The following is a 22845-nucleotide window of genomic DNA, read 5'->3' as shown; positions in this document are numbered from 1 at the left end:
CCACTCCCCAACCCTATACGTATATATGTACATTTCGTGGTTTGAATTAGGATCTTAAATGAAATATAGCCTGGTAAAATGTAGCCTGGATGTAAATCCAAGCTGCATCACTTAATTTCCCGTTTGAAAAAGTGAAGATACTTATACTTTCCTGGCGCAGTGGTTGTGAGTGTAACATTTGGGCCAAGGACAGAGTCAGTCTATCGTGGCGCAGGGTCATATTTGTACCTTAGACGGCACTTCCACCTGGTGGTGGCGCATTCCAATTGCAAGGCAAAGGACAGAGTGGGGGAAAGGCTGAATTTGACACTCTTAAGCAAAGCCACAATATTAACCTACTGTAAGTGAAAACATTTCCATCCTGTACCTACAGAGTGCTTACTTCAAATAACACTCACGTCCTGGTAGGACAGAGGAATTAGACAATGCGCTGAGTTTTGCCTGCAAGGGCATTCATTCATTCATTCATTCATTCATTTAAGAAACATCTGTTGAGCGCTGACTGTGAGCTGTGCTCTGTTCTGCGCGCTTGGGATACATCAGTGGACTAGAGACAAAAATTCTGCCCCGGGATGCCTTCTCCTATACATCCTGTACTACATAAATTAAACTAGAAAATTTGTAAAGAGCTCTTACGAATTACAACGTCTTCTCCAAAGTCAAGGCGACGTGTCTCGAGGCCTCTATTACCATGGCTAAGAGGAGAACCGGGGTGCAGACCCACTCCAGCCGAACTAAGAACCTACCCGGCACAATTGAAAGTTGAGACACGCGCTAGAAGATGTCATCGCTGACAAAACAGAAGACGCCTTCCCCATTCCCCGCCCCCCCCCCAAATACATATATTCTTTTAGGGAAGCAAGCGCTTCACCTGGGTGGCCGGAATCGAACCTGCAGAGGCCGGAAGGCGGAGGGCAACGACGCCTGTGGGACTCTGTTTCCCTGCAGAGCCTACGTGGTGGGTGGCAGGCAGGCCGACCGCTCTGGGGGCCCTGCACCTCTCGGTCGGTGACAGCACCCAGGTATCGAGCACAGGTAACGCGCCCGGCTCCGAATCTCGGGGTCTCACCCCCGGAATCCCCAGCGAGGCCTGACGCCCCCTGGTGGCCGTGCGCAGTCTGAGTGCTGGGTCCGGAACAGAGCTGTCCTGCGGAACTCCGAGTGCGCGCTCCGTTTCCGGGGGAGGAGGGCGAAGAAGGACTTGCGCGCGACGGTTCTCATCGCTGCTATGGAGGCGCTGACCATGGGTGTCCGGGCGCTGCGGCTCTGGCGGGTCGCATCCGGTTTGGGGATCAGCTGGAGTGAGTTTCAGAGGCCGTGGGGACAGGGAGGAGGCCTAGAAAGTGTTGTCTGTCTGGATTGAACCTGAGGTGGGGCCGGGGACGTCCAGCGGGGCAGAGGAAGGAGGAGGGTTTCTCAGTCCCGCGGCGGCGGTTGGCCTTGCACAGTCTGGGAGGACAAACGTATGGCAACCAGGGGCTGGAGAAGGACAGGGGCAAGTGCAGGGGTCAGGGTCAGGCTGCGGGAGGAGCTTGGGCCGCCTCTGGGAAGCAACGCACGTTCCGTGCACATCTGTCCATGTCTTCCCTGGGAGTACTCGGACTTGCCTTGGCAGGTCCCGTGATTTGGCTTTTGGGAAATAAACTCAGCGTTTCTCATTCTGGATATTGATAGTTTTGGTATGGGACCTTTAGTTTCCTGAAATTTTATTCTTTTCCTTCAGACCCTTTCAAACCGACCACTTTCTTCACCTTCCCAATGACTCTAGTCCAGTTTTGACTCCGTTTCCTGGTTACTTTTTGCCCCTTATTGTAAAGCACTGATTGGAAACACAACAGAGGAAATTGGTGGGAAATAGCCATCTGATGTGAAAGAGCCAGATTTAAAAGTAGAGACACATATCTGGGCCAGCTCTGTTTCTTCCGCTGGTGTTTGTTAATACTACAAATCGGTTTAATTTTACCTCTGAGCGCAGTTTTGGCAGTATGTTAATCATTTTTTTCAGTCTTCATATTTATTGTAACTTCTTCACAGGATTTATAGCAACATCTCCAGCTTCTCAGCTGTCGCCGACAGAATTGACAGAAATGCGGAATGACCTCTTTAATAAAGAGAAAGCCAGGCAGTTATCATTAACTCCCCGAACTGAGAAGATAGAAGTTAAGCATGTTGGGAAAACTGACCCCGGTACTGTCTTCGTGATGAATAAAAACATTTCAACTCCCTACAGTTGTGCCATGCGTAAGTAACAGAATCAGGTTACAGTTTTGACCCTTTTACTTGAGATGTGTGGAAGAACTGGTGCAGGAGACAGGATGTTGTAATTACTTCTGGTCATCTGCGGCTGTGGCAATCCCTTTATACCAAAATCCTTTCTTGAGATCTGCATGGTGACTGCTCCCACCACATCACAGCCGTAGCTAAAAGAAGCGAGCAAATCCCAGCTACTTGGGAGGCTGAAGCGGGAGGAGAGCTTGAGGGCAGAAGTTCAAGACCAGTCTAGGCACCATAGCCACCCTGTCTCTCAAAAAATAAAAATGAATTAGCCAGATGTGGTGGGCACAGAAGTCCCTAGATTTCCAAGAGGTTCTTTATCTGGCACCTTATTGTCTATTCACTGTCCCTTTAGCTCTGGAGGGTACTATGAGTATTGCAAGATTGGCAGTATAGTGCACAGATTGTCCCACCTGGGGCTTGTTTGAATCCCTGGCTTTGTTTAGGGTACTAGATTATTTTCTGGCAGAAGGTGGCCAGACCAGAGTGTATTAAGGTGGCCAGACCTCAGTGCATTGTTACTAGTGTGCTTTCTCCTTTAATTTAATATTAGAGATGGGGGTCTGGCTCTGTTGCCCAGGCTGGAGTGTAGTAGTACTCTCATAGCTTACTGAAACTCCTAGCCTCAGCCTACCAAGTAGCTGGGACTACAGGCACCCACCACCACACCTGGCTAATTTATTTTTATTTTTTGAGAGATAGGGTGGCTATGGTGCCCAGGCTGGTCTTGAACTTCTGGCCTCACGTTATCCTCCTGCTTCAGCCTCCCAAGTAGCTGGGATTTGCTTGCTCCTTTTAGCTGGGCTGTAATATGGTGGGAGCAGTCACCATGCAGGTCTCAAGAAAGGATTTTGGTGTAAAGGGGTTGCCATGGCCACAGATGATCAGCTTTTTTTGCTGCCGAAATTTCTTTCTCCCCTCTTCATTGTATAGCCTAACTTACGTCTATCATCTGTCTTCCATTGAGCTCTCTCTGTGTTGTATTTTTGTTTGCATTTATATGTACATGTAAATGTGTGACTGGGAATGTGCATGGGGTGAATGTGATTGGGATAAAAGTATTTATATCTTAAAGGAGACAGCTGTGCCCCATGTGTGATTTGGTGTGGAAATGAAGGGAATAAGAACCTCTATATTTTATTTTTGATCAAAATGTTTTGATAGTACCTTTGGTAGAACTGGTACTATTTAAATTAAAGAAGCGCCAAAATAGATACAGGCATGACTAGCTGCATTGCTTAAACTTTTGGAAAACTCAGTAATGATTCCATTTAGGTAATTAACAACTTTAGTTATCAGCTTAAACTGGCCTAAAGAGTGTACACTCCCTCTTAATCTTCCTTCACTCTGGCACTTGAATTAGTACTTATAAATATTTACTCATTTGGTTTTCAAGTATTTCTGGAACCTCTGCCATATGATAGGCATTAGGATTACAGAGGAGGATAAGACAAAACTCAGGCCCTTAAGGAGCTTTATACACATCACATATAGTGATACAGTTTCTGAAGCATCCTCAGCATGACCCGTGCTCTGAGACTTTCTTGTCATTCATGCTTGCAGTCATTCAGTAAACTGTTATTGAATACCTGCTAGTGCTAGTGAATACCAGGCCTGGTGCTAGGCTCTGGATATGCTGATGAGTGAGCAAAAGTAGACATGATCCCTGTCTTTACAGAGCTTATGTAGGGGTCGATAATTTAGACCCTGTAGTTTGAGTACTTTTGTGAGTAGCTGTGTAATTACAGAACATCTAATCACAGTTGGCATTGCATTCTGGGATGATGAAACAGACCAGAGCTGATTGGTTTATCTGGGAATTCATATTAATTACGAAGAAATGGTAGCTACGGTATTTAACTTAAAGCATCTATGTCGTGGAAGTAAGAGATGGTTTGGGAGCAAGACCCAAAACCAATCTAGAACTGATTTTTGTAGCTGTGTGTTAATATATTTCCCTTTTCTTTGGAGTTGTGTATGTATCTATCCAAATACATCTGTGATGCTGCTCTCTAAATATTCAAGTGTAACTCTTAGAAAGTTGTTTCATTAATAATTGACAAATTAATTTCAAACTAGATATAGCCTTAATGAATTTTGTAAATGGTTTGGGTAATTTTGTTAATAACCAATAAGACCTTGAGTATATTGGGTATTATTTTATTTATTTATTTATTTATTTATTTTTGAGACGGAGTCTCACTCTGTCACCCAGGCTGGAGTGCAGTGGCATGATCTCAGCTCACTGCAACCTCTGCCTCCTTGGTTCAAGCCATACTCCTGTCTCAGCCTCCCAAATAACTGGGATTACAAGCATGTGCCCCCATGCCTGGCTAATTTTTGTAGGGTATTTTTTTTTTTTTTATTGATTATAGATGTAATATACTTTTTTTCTCTAAAAAGGACAATCTGCAGAATCTTGCCTTCCCATTGTTTTATTTCTAAATGTAGCACCTAAACATGTACCTTTTCACTGTGGATTTTGTTAGATAATCAGTGTGTTTTAAATTTCTAGATTTAAGTGAGTGGTACTGCAGGAAGTCCATTCTGGCTCTGGTGGATGGACAGCCTTGGGACATGTATAAGCCTTTAACAAAGTCGTGTGAAATTAAATTTCTTACTTTCAAAGATCGTGATCCAGGAGAAGTGAATAAGGTATTTCTGTCTCTACATTCTTTTTCTATTTCCCCAGTATCTTCACCTTTTTATTAAGACCTGTTTCCTATGGGGTGTAACGTAATATGGCCAAGTTCAAATGTTGTGTTGTACTCTTTAGTCAATGTTTTACCTGTTAGATTAGGCACTTTTATAGTTCAAAAAATATCAGTGGCATCCATTTCTGTGTGTTTTTGGTATGCTATGTCTTTTATATTAATATCTTTTTTCAACTTACATTCATTAATCACTATATTGTGGGTGATTCCGTTTCCACTGCTACTGCTTGAATTCAGCGTTTGACCATCTTATCTAGATGATTTCAATAACTTTTTAACTCTTTCTGCTTACCCATGTCCCCACTTTTTTTTTCGGTACTTAAAAGTTGTTCTTTTACAGGCCTATAACAGCTTTATTAAGTGACATGACTAAGGAGCATGTCACTTACACCTAAAGAACTTGCCTACCTGATAACATTCACATGGCTTTCCAGGGCCTGGATAATCTGTTCCCAGCCTGCCTTTCCAGCTTGGCCTCCCCCTTGCTGCTTTGCTTTTCCTCCTTGTTCTGGCCACATTAGAGTACTTGGCCACTGTATTAGTCTGTTTTCACATGGCTATAAAGAACTCCCTGAGACTGGGTAATTTATAAAGGAAAGTTTAATTGACTCAGTTTTTCATGGCTGGAGAGGTTTCAGGAAACTTAACAATGATAGTAGAAGGGGAAGCAGGAACATCTTACATGGAGGCAAGAGAGAGAGTGGGGAGGGAACTGCTAAACACCTTTAAACCATCAGATCTCATGAGAACTCACTCACTATCATGAGAACAGCCTAGGGGAAACCGCCCCATGATCCAGTCACCTTCCACCAGGTCTCTCCTTCGACCTCTGGGGATCACAATTCGAGATGAGATTTGGGTGGGGACACAGAGCTAAACTATATCAGTCACTAATGGTTTATGCTGTGTTATCCACCTTGCTTTTTTTGATGCCTTCTTCAAATGAGCATTTTCTTTTCTCTCTATTAAAATCCTATTTATTTTTTACAATTCAATTAAAAGGCCATCTGCTTTGTGGTACCTTCTAAGTTTCTCCTTGTCAAAATTAATCCTCTTTTCTCTAAGGTCTCACACAACTTGGCTAGTCTCTAGATATGATATTTGAGTTTTGTCTTGTAGCATAAACTGTTGAATGTGAAGATAGGGACCACTTGCCTTATTGAACCTAGTTCTTGATATACATACAGTAGGTGTTTAATAAATATTTGTTGAAATAGTTGAACAAGAAAATGATAGAAATGACAGTAATAGCCAACAATAGGTAGGTATGTATTGTGTATCAGGCACTGTTCTAGGTGATTTACGGATATTAACTCGTTTAACCTTCATGCAAACTCTACAGTTCATACTGTTCTCCCCATTTTCCCGATTAATAAACTGAGACAAAGAGAAGTTCAGCAGCTTGACCAAGGTTACTGATTTATGAACTAGTGGAGCCCAGATTTGAACCTAGGCATTCTGGCTGGAGTTCAACAGACACTTAAAGACATTTAAGTAGGATAGATGAAGGAGTACATGTTGCCACTTGTCTTCAAGGCCTGGGTCTGTACTTATTTTTAGTGTAATATGGTTGTATAGAATTTATAATGGAGAAGTTATCCCACTTTTGTAGTCCTCAAATGTTAAACAGAGCTTCTGAAAAGTGCTCAGAGTAGTGTCAGCAAGAGGGGAACACAATGGACAGTTACACTGCAGGTTTCTCCTTGTGACTGATCAGGTCATTGCTCTGATACCATCTCAATCAGGCATGTCCATGAATCAAAATGTGCTGGTAAGATGAAAGCCCAGTTGCTGCTGCTCTGCTGTAAATATGAGTAATCTGAACGACATGTTAGGGTGTTAGGTGTAGGATAAGAGTCACTAATCATTCATAAAAGTTGAGTTTTTTCTCCATATTTATAAATGGTATAAACAGTTACATAATTAATATCTTTATTTTACTTTAGCACAAGTTTGTTAACAAGTTAACTTTATCCTGGGTTAAAAATAAATACTTTCAGATAATAAAACTATCTGTCAGGGTTGACAACCATTATGGTGCTTGGTATCTTGCACAGAAACATTACTAAGAACCTGAAGTTGATGCTTCATTCTTTCTTGATTTTTGCTTGGTTGAGGTAATGTCATCGTCTGATGGTAACTGTTGCTACGTTGTGTGAACAGAGATATATGAGAAATATTTTCGAAGTCAAAAGTTCACTTACAATTTAATATTGTCGAAACTTTAGTGAATCTCAGTGTGTTTATATATATTTTATATATGTATGTATTTTTTTCTAGGCTTATTGGCGTTCCTGTGCTATGATGATGGGTTGTGTGATAGAGAGGGCATTCAAAGATGAATATATGGTCAATTTGGTCAGAGCTCCGGAAGTTCCTGGTAATGTACACATATAAATATATGTCTTTTTGTGATCCTTAAATATTTTGGTACCTATTTTTGATGATGTATAGAGTTTAGTTCTAATTTTATCTAGTATAAATTACCATTATACATGTTTCATTTTTCATGAGTAACAAAATCTATCTTATTATGATGAAGCATGAAGTAGTCTTTGCAGGTTAATAATTAACATCATAGAATTACTGGAAAATGTTTGTCTTGAATATGAATTTCATGGAATTCCACTATCTCAGCATTTATTTATTTATTTGAGACAGAGTCTCACTCTCGCCCAGGCTGGAGTGCAGTGACACGATCTCGGCTCACTGCAAGCTCCGCCTCCCGGGTTCACGCCATTCTCCTGCCTCAGCCTCCCGAGTAGCTAGGACTACAGGCGCCTGTCACGACGCCCAGCTAATGTTTTTGTGTTTTTAGTAGAGACGGGGTTTCACTGTGTTAGCCAGGATGGTCTTGATCCCCTGACCTTGTGATCCTCCTGCCTCGGCCTCCCAAAGTGCTGGGATTATAGGCGTGAGCCACCGCTCCTAGCCCTCAGCATTTATTTTTTTACAACGTTAAGCATATATTTCCAAATTGCATGTGTAGAGGAGGAGGAAATATGAGTATAAGTAGACTGCTGGAAAGAGCTGTCCTTAGGTGGTAATATTTCACCAGACATGACTGTTACTCTGGAGAGAGACAGCACTGTGGTGAGATGAAAGGGTGTACATTGTAATTTTGCTAAAACTAGGATTTTGGAATAGTAAGTATGGTAAGATCACATGTATAATTTTTTTTTTTAAAGAAGTAGGTATACCTAAAATATGTGAAAGAAACTCAAGAAATGATTCTAAGAACAAAACACCAAAAAGAAGCTATTTAGGCGATATAAAAGAAATTTAGCATTTCATGTCCATTAAGTTATTTATCTACTTACTAAATATGTTGTTCTTTTGAAAAAAATTTTTTTTTTTTTTTTGAGACGGAGTCTAGCTGTGTCGCCAAGGCTGGAGTGCAGTGGCATGATCTTGGCTCACTGCAACCTGCAACTCGCAGATTTAAGTGATTCTCCTGCCTCAGACTCCCGAGTAGCTGGGATTATAGGCATCTGCCACCATGCCTGGCTAATTTTTGTATTTTTAGTAGAGACTGGTTTTTACTATGTTGGCCAGGCTGGTCTTGAATTCTTGACCTCAGGTGATCCACCTGCCTCGGCTACCTGGAATTTTTACATCTGATAACTATGAAATCTGTATGGTAATTAGCATTTTTGAAGAAAACTTCAATGTTTAAAAAATATTAGTGATTAGTGATTTGGGGTTAACAATCTTTTGGCTAAGGGAAATTTGATAGAGCTCTGGCAAGCAGCTGGAAGAATGGCAACCATTTTATAATTTGTAGAGTTGGGAGAGATTGCTAATCCTTCATTTCGTAGTCTAAATATTCAGTTGTTGCAAATTAGTAACTTTCTGTTAGGGCAGATTTGACTTTGCTTTTTATTTTGGTTGGATTTACAGTAATTTCTGGTGCCTTCTGTTACGACGTAGTTTTGGATAGCAAACTTGATGAGTGGATGCCAACAAAAGTAAGTGTATTCTTCTGGAGTATTAATTTTAGAGTGTCTGCCTTTCTTTGTTAGAATGACTCCTGTGTTAGTTTTGTTGAATAGTACTGCACATTGAGGACATTTAAAAGAATCTATCTATGTATCTATCTGTGTATCTATGTATCTGTCTGTCTGTCTGTCTATAGGTGTTGTTGCTTTTTCAGCGTATTTAAGACAGAGATATATGAATGAGAGTATTTACATCAACATGGTCAGTTGTCTTGAAACTCTATGTCCTGCTTGACCTTTTCTTGATGTTCCTTCTAAGCGGTTTTAAGGTAGTGGTTTTCAAGAGGCCCAGAATATAAAATATAAAAACTTAACTATCTTGACCGATGTGGTAGTAGGGGGCCTGGCGCCATACCTGTTTGGATCACTGGAGCACAATTTGAAAACCACTCCCTTAAACTATTTTAACTTGTTGCATACAGTGAGGTCCCTGTATATACAAGGGGCACATTGAGAGCTGGGTGAATTAAAGAATCCAAATGACAAAGCTAACTCGAGCATCAACAAACGAAATATTAACAAACTAAACACTTTGTGAATGGTCTGCCTTTGTAATGAGGATGGTCCTTGTTGGTCTGGGACTTGGGTAGCAGCAGAGCCTAACAAGGACAGTCTATATCAGGTGCTCTGTAGGTAAGGGGTGCTGATGGTTATCAAAGATCAAGCCTGGAGACGTAATTCTGATTGGGAAGAATAGGCAAATACCTAATTCTTAATTAAACAAAACTATATGTCCTATGTATTGGGAGTCCGGAGATCTGAAAAGGGGAAGCCGTGTACCACATCATTTTATCATTTCCACTGTGTACATTCTTTTTATATTTAGTATCTCTGAAAATATATGAGCCTTATAGTAGATGGTATCTTGCAATTAGAATTTGTAGTGTGTTTTTGTTTTTGTTTTTGTTTTTTCCTTTAGTAATAGATTTAGTGAAATACTGTAGTGGTTCTTAAAAGCAAGGATTTTGAAGTAAGGGCAGATCTAGTTTTAAATTTGGCCTTGGAAATTACTTTTTGTATAATCCTGCCCATATTACATAATATTGAGAGGGAGAGAAGAGGGAATCAAGAAAGAATGAGAAAAAGGGAGAGGGAAGAGAGAAAGAAGAGGATGGAAGGAGGGGAGAGAAAGGATTGGAACTGTTTCTTCATGACTTCTGGGCTCCTGTCAGTGTAGCTTCCTTTTCAAGTATGTCTCCAAATTTAAGATTTTCTTTACTGGGGCGAGTTACGTAAAAACTGAGGTCAAGATTTAATTTTCATTATCTATGAAACGTAACTGCTTTTTTCTTTCTTTCTCTCTCTTTTTTTTTTTAAGAGATGGGGGTCTCACGATGTTGCCCAGGCTGGCCTTGAACTCCTGGGCCCAAGCAATCTTCCTGTCTCAGCCTTCCTGGTAGCTGGGACTGCAGGTGTATGCCACTGTGCCTGGCTTTTGCATTTTTCTTTTTTAAAAGATAAAACCTTACAAAAGAAATATGCAAGCTGATTGCAAACTGCATGGAGTTGGGTTGAGTAGACAGCTTAAAGAAAGTAGAGTAGAGTTACATTGAAGGAATAGTTGTATTAAACCATGAATGTTGATTTTTTTATATAGTAAATTATTCTTTATAGAGAAGAGTCATTTCATGCAGAAAAGTCTAATAGGATTTTTATGGAAATAATTTTATTATAAAAATTACTTGTGTAATAGTGCTTGGTCTTTTCTGTATTAGTAATGATTTGTAGTATGAAAGTTTAGTTAGAATTTTTATTAAAAATCTTACAAACATTGTTAATGTGTATTATTCATCATTTTAATTGTGTAAAATTGACATTTTTATTAAGCAAAAACTTAATATTGGACATGTTATACTTTGTACAGGGTTGGTGATGATGTTACATTTCTAGTGAAACTTTCTTAATTATGAAAACAATAACTTTTTCCCCATACATTTAATAAACTTAGTTTTATTCATACTGTAAACACATTTTTATGTCTTGCTATTGAATTATTGGCATTTTTACTTGGTGCATCATAGTTTTAATAACATTTTAAGATTGTGTAATTTGAATGAAATTATAATATAATTTGGATAAAATTTCTTTATAGGTTTATCTTCAGTAGTTAGTATTAATGAAGGCTGACACCTTAATTACTGATAAATAAGAAGTTTTATAGTTTATGGTCGAAAACTTCATTTGTTGCAAATTAATAACTACCTGTTCTAACAAACGTGATTTTGTCTTTTATTTTAGTTGGATTTGCAGTACTAAGCATAGAGTTTTGTCTCAGCTGGCTTATGGAGAAATGCTTTTCAGTAAATTGTTACTAAAGGTTATTACTTTCATTTTTAAGGAGAACTTACGTTCTTTCACAAAGGATGCTCATGCTTTAATTTATAAAGATCTTCCATTTGAAACTCTAGAAGTTGAAGCAAAAGTGGCATTGGAAATATTTCAACACAACAAGTAAGTGTTGGCTTTCTTTAAATCAAGGCTAACCCTTCCAGTATTATATGTAATAAAGAAAATTCAGGTCTTAAGAATTTTTATATTTGATATACATATGACAGTGTATTATTTTCCACTCTGAGACCTCTGTTTCTGATCTCATTTATTTTGCTGAGGAAAATGTTCCCCACCTCCCTTGATAATTTTCTCACTTTGTTTTACTTCTCTGTTCTTGGACCAGCTTTTCTCATTATATCAACATAGTAGTATGTTTCCTTTTTTTCTTTCTAGTGTGAAGTGATAACGCATGTTAAGCAACTATATAATTTTGTGTATTTGGCAGCGTTTCTCTCCTACCCCTCCACACTTAAAATGACACTGATAAGATTGAAAATGCAAGCAGTTTGGAAGAGGGCTAATAGCTGAAGTAAAATGTTTACACAGCCAGGTTTTAGTGTTCTGCATGTGAATTATTCATTTGATGGATTTTCTTTAACATTTTAATTCCTGCCTGGCTTCTCAATTCTCACTCAGAAAACTTTCACTTCACCTTCTACTACCGGTTATAAGAACATAAGCTACATTTTAACGTTAACCTAATAGAATATTAGAACTTTAGAAAGAGAAATCTGTGCTGTAAAAAAAACCAAAAAAAAAAAAACCAAAAAAAACCCCAAAAAACCAGAGTCTGAAGTCAAAATATGCACCTACAAATTGTTAAAGGTTATAGATTAGAATTTCTTTAGGTATCTAGAAGTTGAATTACAAATTCTTATAGGGATAGGTTATCATAAATACATTGGGTTAGTTATGAGTGTGTTTTTGACACATACTTTATAGCTTAGCATTTTTCAAAGCTATCTGTCTCATAATATTCTTCCATAAGATGTTAATTGACATATGAAACCATGTACTGTGTTAAACCATGTACTGAGTTTGAAGAACAGTGGCTTAAAAAATTTTACTCATTGCACTCAAGGGTCCCCGAAAGTGGACACTGAAAATTTCCCAAATATATTTGCCCATGAAACACTTTATCTTGAAACATTTTTAGCGTGTCCTGGAACCAGTGGACTTAGAAACCAGTTGTAATGTACTGTTTTAACTAGAGTACAGATAGTATTGTAGAACCAAACCACCATTTATAGCATTGATTCTACAAGAAAATTCTTTGGACTGTCTGAACACGTCAAGTCACTCTCTGTGCCAGAAGTCTGGGCACATGCTCCCAAAAGAAATATAATATGAGACATCTGTATAATTTGAAATTTTCTAGTAGTTACGTTGAAAAAAAGTCAAAAGGTGAAGTTAATTTTAATGATTTTATTTAAATGATACATCTAAAATGTTATTTCAGTGTAATCAATATTAAAATATTGATGTTATTTTATATTCTTTTTCACTCTAAATCTTCAGAACTTGGTATGTGTTTTACACTTAAGGCTCATTTTAACTAGTACTAATCACATTTAAGTGCACCGTGGTACTTTACTGGACAGTGTACTTTTGACTTCCATTCAGTATACATTGAGATTTCCCATTCCGCTACCTAACTGTCAGGGACTGGTAGGGGCTTCTGGGACTTTTGTAGCTTAGTTGAGTGTGTGGTAGGAGGAAGGGGATAGTTCTGGAGGAAGCTGGACAGGACAGAAGAGTTGAATCATTGAAGGTGGGTCAGTGATTGAGCCTTTCTGCTGCAGGGGTAATGGTGGGGCCTTTTTGTGGCTTTGACTCTCAGGGGACAGGAGCATCTCTTGGAGGTGGGTCAGGAGGGACAAGTATTCAAGGTACTTCGCACCCTTATTAGTGCCTGGGGGACTGTAGCAGTCAGGGGGTGTTTTTGCATAAACCAGTGTTCCCCAACTTTGCCGCATAATTGTGCATACACCTCTGGTGCACATACACGTATTACTTGTTTAGCACCCTGGGGTAAATGGACAAAGCTCTCAATAGTAAATGGTAAAGTCATGGTTTGAACCTGGGCTGTGCAGTTTCATCTGTGCCTTTAGCTATAGTGACAGGATTGGGTAGATTTGAGAGACACTGGGCAGTCAAACTGACAACCTGATAATGAATTGAATGGAGGGGATATGGTTGGAGAAAGAAATCAAGGAAATCTCCCAGGTTTTTCACATGGACACCTGGGTGGTTGGTGGTGGTGTACTAAGACAGGAAATTCAGGAGGAAGAACAAGTTTGGGCGGGAAAGAGGTGATAATTTGTGCAGTTTGGAAATTTCAGGGTAAGGTGCTTATGGAACATCCTAGAGGGATGTCCAGATGGGTCTTGGAAACTGTGGTCAGAAGAGGTAGGTAGATGAGAGGCAGAGATATAGGAGATATAACTACCTAAATTGTAGCTCAGAGGCTGGCCTAAGGATGCTTGAAGTGAAAAGAGGGTGTAGCATAGAATTCTCAAAGGGTAGAGAAACACAAGAGTGGCCAGAGATGTAAAATAACAAGCAGTAAGGAATGCCACTGATACCCATGGAAAGAGCACTTTGAGGTTGGGTGTGGTGGTTCATCGCTATAATCCCAGCACTTTAGGAAGCTGAGGCAGGAGGATTGCTTGACGCCAGGAGTTTGAGACCAGCCTGAGCAACTTAGCAAGACCCTATCTTTACCAAAAAAAAAAAAAAAAAAAAAAAAAAACGGTTAGCCCGGCATGGTGGCTCACACCTGTAGTCCCAGCTACTTGGGTGGCTGAGGCAGGAGGGTCGTTTGAGCCCAGAAGTTTGAGGCTGCAGTGAGCTATAATTGTGCCACTGCATTCCAGGGTGGGTGATAGAGCAAGACCCTGTCTCAGAAAAAATCAAAATAAATAAAAATGGAAAGAAAGAACACTTTGAGAAGTGGAGGTGAGCATTGGTATTAACAAAATGAGGAACAAAAAGTGTTCATTGGGTTGACACCAAGCAGATACCTGTGACTTTGTTGAGAACAGTTTGGCAGAGTCATGGGGCTGTGGTCAGATTAAAGGGAGGTTCCAAGTGTAACCCACTCTCGAAAAGTATGGCTGAAGAGGAAGAGAAAGGGAGGTATCTTTAAACACTTTTTTACTTATTTAGGGTTAAAAACATGTTTTTTTCTTTGCTGCTTTTCAGGTATAAAATAGATTTCATAGAAGAGAAGGCATCTCAGAACCCTGAGAGAATAGTCAAGCTACACAGGTAAGTAAAAGTCTAAAAACTGGCTGCTGTGCTAGAGTAAGGCTTAGCTTTATTGTTATCTGAATGAAGCATATGACCAAAAAAGATGAATTTGTACCTTATTTTGTTCTTTTCACCTTATTTTTTTTGCTTTGTTCATTGTTTTGAAATGGTGGTAAATGGAAGCTTTAAATTACCTTCAGGAACACTTGTAGTTTCTATAATCCTCATTTTATTGTTTGCTATTTTTATTTAATTTTGAGTTGAAAACCACTGTTTAAGAATGTAATTTTTAGGAGTTAGTTTTGAAACTGGGCAAGATAGTCATTGTTGTGAATTGAACATGGTAATTCATATGAATATTGACTGACTAGTAATTATATATGATACATGTAAGTTAAGCCAGAATGTGCTTTCTGACACATGGATGAGAAAGGTTCACTGCTTATGATGACATTCTCCCATGGAGAGCAAGTCCCAAGACAATGCATTCTGCAGAGATGACTTCATGACCTGGATCTGTTTCCTCAACCTCCTGTTTTTATGAATTGGACTTAACTGTTTTCCTCTAGAAACTGCCCTTTGTTTCTGAACACAATCTGTCCTACACGCTGAATTCTAAACTTTGTTATATGGGTTGTTTTAAGATTGTAGATGATCGATTTTAGGCAGTTGGATCAGCTTGATAGCATGATGTGTTGTGTGACTCTTAAAGACCTTAAAATTTATATCAATGCTAATTAAGAAAATGGTTCATTTGATTTAATTTTCAAAGTTTTAGCCTCTTTACTTGAGGTCATTATGTCAGGGGTCATCAGAAACTAAATTGAACCATATATAATGTTCTTGATTAGGGATGCTAGCAGCAAAGAGAATGAAGAGATTTCTTTTTCAAGCTCTTACAAATTATTTGATGTTGCAGTTTTGTTTGTTTATTTTTAAATCAATCAGAATAGGTGACTTCATTGATGTGAGTGAGGGCCCTCTTATTCCAAGAACAAGTATTTGTTTCCAGTATGACGTGTCAGCAGTTCACAATCTTCAACCCACCCAGCCAAGTCTCATACGAAGATTCCAGGGTGTGTCTTTACCCATTCACTTAAGAGTAAGTAAAGCTTAAAGTTCCAGGCCTTCCAATTTGGGTATAGATATAATTCCGGACTTGATTTTATACCAGTTTGAAGACTATAAACTTCTAATTTTTCATAAGTTATATGACACTAATATTTTGTAAACTCAGGTTTATGATTAAAAACAAAGTTGCCCAGGGTGTAAATATACAGTTACAAAAGAAACATTAGTTGAAAAAATTAAATCAAATTGATATAGTATTTAAAATTTTCAAATTAGCATAGGTGAGGGTACATTGACAGAGCGGGTATTAGAGTGCATATTGGTAAGACCTTTCTGGAATGCCTTTTAAGCTTAAATTTGGCATGATCTTCCCTCTAATTTTAATGATCCATTCATGACCCGAAGCCTGACCTTTTCCACATTGCTCCCACCCCTTGCTAATCTTTTTATTTAAATTTTTGATTTTGAGATAATTGCAGTTATAAGACATAGAGAGATCCCATGTATCTTTACTTGGTTTCCTCAATGGTAGCATCTTGCAGTACTAAAATACAGTATCACCACCAGGGTATGGACAGCGATACAATGAAGATACAGACCAATTCCTTCACCAAGCGGATCCCTCATGTTGGCCTTTTATAGACACACGCATTTACAGCCACTTCCCTCTGTTGCCCCCATTACCCTGCCTGCTTCCCCCTGCCAACTACTTATCTGTTTTCCTTTTCTATAATTTTGTTACTTCAAGAATATTACATGAATGGGATTGAACAGTATGTAATTTTTTGGGATTGGCACTTTTCACTCAGTATAATTCTCTGGAGATTCATCCGAGTCATTGAGTATATCAATAGTTCATTCATTCTTATTGCTAAGTAGTATTACTTGGTCTGGATATATCATGGTTTGTTTAACCATTCATCCATCAAAGGACATCTGAGTTCTTTTCAGTTTTTGGCTATTACAAATAAAGCTGCTGTGACATTGTGTGCAGGTTTTTGTGATTATTTCTCTGGGCTAAATATAGGAGTGCAGTTGCTGGGTTAAGTGATAAGTGTATGTTTAGTTTTTTAAGAAACAACCAAATGTTCCAGAGTGACTGTACCGTTTTACATTCCCACTGGCAATGTATGAGTGATCAGTTTTTCCACATCCTCACTAGCATTTGATGCTGTCAGTACTTTTTTTTGTTTTAGTCATTCTGGTACATTTGTAGTGATATCTCATTGTAGTTTTAATTTGAATTTCTCTATTGACCAATGGTATTGATCATTCTTTTCATGTACTATTTGCCATCTATATATCTTCATTGGTGCAATGTCTGTTTATGTCTTTTGCTAGTGTTCTAATTAGATTGTTTTACTTTTTAACAGTTGAGTTTTGAGAGTTCTTTATGTGTTGTAGATATTAGTTTTTTGTTAGATATGTAGTTTTCAGATTTCTCTCTTTGTCTTTACCTTGTGTTTGTATATGTGGCTTGTTTTCTCATTCTCTGAGCAGCCTTTTGCAGAGAAGACGTTTTTAATTTTGATGAAACTAGTTTATCAAAATTTGATCAAATTTTTGTTTTTATGGATTATGTTTTTGGGGTTAATTCTGAGAACTCTTTGATTAGCCCTAGATCCCAAAGATTTTCTCCTTTTTTTTTTTCTTCCTAAAGGTTTTAGAGTTTTACATTTATTTAAATCTGTGGTCCATTTTGAGTTACTTTTTCTGTGAGTGTGAAATTTAGGTTTAGGTTCAGGCTTTTTTTTTTTTTTTTTTTTTTTGGTGGGCTATAGATGTCAAATTGCTCCAGTACCATTCGTTGAAAAGGCCACTCTTCCTCCACTGAGTTACTTTTGCATCTTTGTTAAAGATTAGCTGAGCATATTTATGTAGGTCTATTTTGGGTCCTCTATTCTGTTCCATTGATCACGTATGTTTAGTTTTCTACCAGTACCACACAGTCTTGATTACTGTAGCTCTAAATAGGCTGTGAAATCAGGTAGAGTAATTCCTCCCTTGTTACTATTTTTTAATCAAAATTGTTTTAAGTCTTCTAGTTTATTTGAGTTTTAATGTTAGGATAATATTTTCAATCTCAACAGAGTCTTCCTGAGATCCTGATAAGAAGTCCATTAGAGCTGTATAGCAGTTTGGGGAGAATTGACATCTTTAATATGTTGAGGTTTCCAGTCTATGAACTTACTATATCTTCTTATTTATATCTTCTTTCATCGCTCTCATTTTGTAAAATTTAGCACACCTCTCATGTACGTTTGACTTTGACTTTTCTCCACATACCTGCTTCTTTTCCTAGCCTTCCCAATTTCAGAAAATGGGATCATCCTTTAACTCAAGCTTGTCCAACTCACAGCCCATGGGCTGCATGTGTCCCAGGATGGCTTTGAATGAGACACAAATTTGTAAACTTTCTTAACTTTCTTAAAACATTATGAGATTTTTTTGTGACTTTTTTTTTTTTTGTTAGCTCATTAGCTGTCATTAGTATTAGCATATTTTATGTGTAGTCCAAGACAATTCTTCTTCCAGTGTGGCCCAGGGAAGCCAAAAGATTGGATACCCCTGGTTTCCTTAGTTGTTTAAGGTAATCCTTGATTCTCTTTTTCCCTCGTAGCCATGCCCCAGCCCGTCTATCCGCAAGTCCTTTCAACTTTTAACTCTGAGACATATTCTGAATCTATGCACCTTTTAGCATCTCATCTACTACTACTTCCCTTATCCAAGTTCCTCTTTGTTTTCACTCACCTTCCTTGCTTTCACTCTTGCCCTCTACAGTGCATTTTCCACTTAGTAGCCAAAGTGATCTTTTTAATACACAATCTGTTGTGTACTTCCTCTGCCCCAAACTTTCCAATGGCTTCCCTTGAACAAATCCCAACTCTTTACCCTGTCTCACAAAGCCCTGCATTATCTGATCCCTGCTTGCTTCTCTGACTTTATCTAACACCACTCCTTTCCTCATTCACTGTAGTCCAGCCACAGCTCAAGGTCTCTACACCAGCAGTTCATTCCGCCTGAGTCAGGCATGGTGTTCCCTTCAAACATACCAATCAGCTCTTTCCCTAGAAGGGTTTGTGTGTCGATATTTATTAATTTTACCTTTTATTACAGATTTTATGCAGTATGAAATAGTCACTGGCCTGCCCATATGCCTTGGTATCACTTTCAGTTGACCTAATAAAATTGATGTGGTCATGATACACTTTGTACAGTTTTCCTTAATGCATTCTGATAATCCTCTGCTACAGGAGGTTATTAAGGACTAAGGAAATTGAGTTTAAATTTTACTATTGTCTTGGGAGGCCAAGGCAGGAGAATCGCTTGAACCCAGGAGGTGGAGTTTGCAGCGAGTGGAGATCGCACCACTGCACTCCAGCCTGGGCGACAGAGTGAGACTCCATTTCAAAAAAAAAAAAAAAAAATTTACTATCGTCTTTGTTAGGTTTTTTTATTCTTTAGGGTAACTTGATGAATTCTTTGAGTCTGCCATTTCAGTGTGAAGATGTCACAGTTGGTTTTTAATGACTGTCTTCTTATGATTTGAAGAATGACTTCTAGAATATTGAAACTGGCTATTTAAGGATTGAACCACAATCTATGGGAAAGTAGGGCAGATTTTTGCTTCCTATTAGAAGAAATGCTTTCTGTGATGGAAATGATTAAGAGGGGCAAAAGTGAAAGAAGGGCACGTTCAATCCTTAAGTGTTTTTTTCTTAAATGCTCACTGCAACCTCTGCCTCCTGGGTTTAAGCAATTGAAGAAAGCAAAAAACAAAGCAGCTATCCTATGTAGTACCTTTTTTTGCTACTTTTATAACCACTTATCTGTATTAGTGCTGCCTAGCTTTTTATTTATTTTGTTCTAAAAGCTATATAAAGAGTCTGTCCCTTTGACTTTGACTTTACTACTTTATTTAGTTCATCGCAAATCTTTTCTTTTCAAGGCACATTTTACGATATGGGATAAGCTATTGGAAAGATCTCGGAAAATGGTAAGTGTTTTTGACAGCTAATGAGTACTCTTCTATAAAGAAATTCATCAAAATTAACCAATAACAACCAAAGGGGTGGGGGGAAATGAAAGAAACAAAGAGAAAGGAAAAAAGTAAGTTGTCTCAATAGTCAAAGCAGTGTTGTGATTGTTCGCTAGTGTTTTGGTAAGGGTAAAGTTGTAACTTGGCAATTCTCTTTTGATTTTGTTTGTTAATGTCGTGAAAATGATATTGTAGAACTTGAAGAGAAATAATATTACTATGTAATAGTAATAGTTCTTAATAGTTGTAATGGTATCAATTAGATCTTAGGTTTTTTTTGTAAACTTAATGAATATTTAAAGGATTAAGATTTGTCAGGTATATTTTAAAGCTGCCTTTAGCCATTAACAGTAAATGTGCAAATGTCCTCATGTCCTGAAAAACCAGATTTGAATGTTTGTGTTTTTATAGTTTATTCTTTGTCATTAGCATTTAGACTTCATGAGTAGGAATGATAGTATTTTTCTTTGAGACAGAGTCTTGTTCTGTCTCCCAGACTGGAGTGCAGTGGCACGATCTCGGCTCACTGCAACCTCCACCCCCCGGGTTCAAGCGATTCTCGTGCCTCAGCCTCCCAAGTAGCTGGGACTACAGTGCCCACCACTACGTCCAGCTAATTTTTTTGTATTTTTAGTAGAGACAGGGTTTAAACTGTGTTAGCCAGGATGGTCTCGATCTCCTGACCTCCTGATCCACCCGCCTTGGCCTCCCAAAGTACTGGGATTACAGGCATGAGCCACCGCACCCAGCCTGAGTGATTGTATTTCTTGACCACAACTATCCCTGTTTCCTATTTCATAGGTTAAGTGTGCCTCTTTTACTTAGGTTATCTGATAGCTGTCCTGTGTAATCTGGCCTCATTAGGCCTTCCTCCTTATCCTGATTTCCACAATGACACAAACACTCTGGTTAAGCTTGCAAGCACATTAAGCATCACACATTAAACTTATTTTCAAGTTTGCTTAGTTTTTCTTTCTGGACTCCATTTCCCATTCTCTTTCTGTCTATTTACCACACAGTCGTTCTTCACTACCTCGCCCGAGTCATACCTCCTCCGTGGAACAGTCTCAGAGTAATCTCTAACAAATAATTACTCATTCATATAAGTTTGTGCTTGATTGTATACATCCACATACTGTATTTTGATTGTTTTCTTTGCCTGTACAGTTATCTTCTACCAAGCCTTTCAGGATTTGTTTTATTTGTGTAAGCCCAAAGTTTGAACACAACATTAGCACATGAACGGGTTACCCAAGAAATATTTATTGACAGTTTTTCATAATGATATATAAACCTAGTTTTATTAATGACTGTACAGATAGGAATTATTGTTTACGGACTTCATCATAATGTTCTTGGGTAAGGGGTATATAAATTTTTTTTCTAAGGAGAAGAAATTATCTTTGAATGGAGAGAGTAATTTTCTCTTTTTAGTTGGTCACAGTGATCATTTTAGATTAAGAAACTAAAGAAGAAATGTTCAGCATGTTTACTTGGAGTTAAGTAAAATTAAAAACAATTTAAAAAAGAAACAAAAGAAATGAATATTAAATAAATAGTTTGGGAAACTAAAGAAGCAATAGTAACTGAACACTTTAAAAGGAATGAAAAATGTAGAAAAACAGTAGAGACAGTGTCTTACCTAGAATATCTAATGATGTTAGTCAATACATATTTTTTCAAACATTTATTCTAGTTTAGTTGCTTTTTTCTACTGTCCATTTTGCTTTTCTGAAGGGATTAGATTAAACGTGGTTCATTGATTCAACACAGACTTACGATAGTTTATTGTGTGCCAGGTACTGTTATGGTCTGGTGGTACAAAAAAATGAATAAAATGTACTTGCTGCCTTAGGGAAGTAATGTTGATTGATAATTAGACTTATACGGAGACAGTTCAGGTGTACATGTGGGGCTCTGGCATAAAGAAGAGGACTCAGACCAAGCTGGGGAGTTGCTTAAGGAAGGCTTCCAGGAATTGGAGTCTCTTAAGCTGATCTTAAAGGGTGAATAAAAGTGGACCATGCAGATACTCTGTTGGAGAATGGATTGGAAGTTATCTCAGAGGAAGTCACTTGCCTACTCAGAGAACATGATGAATGTAAGATGAATTTGAATGTACAGGTCACATGTAGGGTAGGTAATCAGTCAGTCCGTAAACAGAATATGAGGGGCTTGTGTTCCATGTTGTGGAACTTGCATTCCTGACTTTCCTCCTCCACCTCACTGAGATAATAGAGAGTAACTGGAGAATTTTGAGTAGGGAAGTGACCTGTTGATCAGCTATTCTTGTTTAAAAGCTCATTGTAGGGGTATCATGGGATATAGCTATGACTTAAGCCAAGAGTTCTGTTAGGGGGATAGAAGAGAATGAGGCCCTAAAGTTCAGCCATGATAGGGAGAAGGACTGTGAGAGTTAACTTAGGCTGAATGAATAGGACTGTTGATGGAATATGCAGGTAGGAAGAAGAGAGTGAATTCTTGAATGCTGTCCTTAGGTAGCCGGGTGGAGCCCTTTCCCAAGATAGATGATGCAGGCAGGACAGGTTTTGGGGGTGTTGAATTCAGATTTAGCCGTGTCTGTTTGATGAGTCTGAGTGACACAGAATAGAAATAGGGACATAGAGATATCTATTTAGACTAAATCTGTAATATGCTTTATTCTAAATGGAATTATACTCCAAAAGAAAATAAACTGATTTAAAATAGCTTGTTACAGCACTTCAGGTGTTTTTTCTTACACTAATGATTTTGTTTTACAGCTGAAAAGTAAAATGGCAAACTTGAGAAGCCTAGGTATAATATGCCTTAGATTATATTTTTGAATGGAATTATTGTTCCTTACCTGATAATTTATATTGGTTACTTAGCCTTTAAATCTTTCTCCTTACCTAACTTTCTGTAATAATTACTATTGAAGGAGAAAGATAAAGGGTCATTATAAGAGGGCTATGAAATGATTTAAAATGGTGGGTGAAGGGGTAAAACTGAAAGTGTTTATTAGGAAAGTAAAGCTATTCATGTTTTCACAGGTAACTGAAGATCAAACTAAACCAACAGAGGAATGTACATCTACCTAATAACTTTCTAAAATTTAAATAAGTTTAATAAATTAAAATAAATGTTTTTAATATGTTTGTGTGTGCTTATACAGATTAACCCTTTC

General features: G+C 38.2%; 1 protein-coding gene across 2 annotated transcripts; it reads left to right on the top strand.

Annotated features, from left to right (window-relative positions):
- The first annotated feature begins 1193 nt into the window (after window positions 1–1193).
- Window positions 1194–22813, top strand: MRPL39 (mitochondrial ribosomal protein L39). Of its 2 annotated transcripts, none has more exons than XM_011988412.1 (10): window positions 1194–1301; window positions 2035–2241; window positions 4790–4929; window positions 7269–7368; window positions 8889–8956; window positions 11325–11437; window positions 14522–14587; window positions 15518–15671; window positions 19590–19637; window positions 22712–22813. In XM_011988412.1, exons 1-10 carry the CDS (start codon window positions 1229–1231, stop codon window positions 22757–22759), a joined length of 1017 nt encoding a protein of 338 aa, XP_011843802.1. In that variant the 5' UTR covers window positions 1194–1228; the 3' UTR covers window positions 22760–22813. The 2 variants fall into 2 exon arrangements, with proteins under 2 accessions (XP_011843802.1, XP_011843801.1); XM_011988411.1 differs by lacking the exon at window positions 22712–22813 and adding an exon at window positions 20646–21240 and having other exon boundaries at window positions 19590–19641.
- The last annotated feature ends 32 nt before the right edge of the window (window positions 22814–22845 follow it).

The sequence above is a fragment of the Mandrillus leucophaeus genome, unplaced genomic scaffold (genome assembly GCF_000951045.1).
Source record: "Mandrillus leucophaeus isolate KB7577 unplaced genomic scaffold, Mleu.le_1.0 Scaffold33, whole genome shotgun sequence".
NCBI lineage: Eukaryota > Metazoa > Chordata > Mammalia > Primates > Cercopithecidae > Mandrillus > Mandrillus leucophaeus.
This window is presented reverse-complemented; position numbering and strand designations above follow the sequence as displayed.

Excerpts from the sequence above, each read along its gene's own strand:
- MRPL39 (XM_011988411.1), top strand. The coding sequence starts at position 1,229 with ATGGAGGCGCTGACCATGGGTGTCCGGGCGCTGCGGCTCTGGCGGGTC. Across the intron at positions 7,369-8,888 it reads CAGAGCTCCGGAAGTTCCTG|TAATTTCTGGTGCCTTCTGT; the intron begins GTAATGTACACA and ends TTGGATTTACAG. Across the intron at positions 14,588-15,517 it reads AGAATAGTCAAGCTACACAG|AATAGGTGACTTCATTGATG; the intron begins GTAAGTAAAAGT and ends TAAATCAATCAG.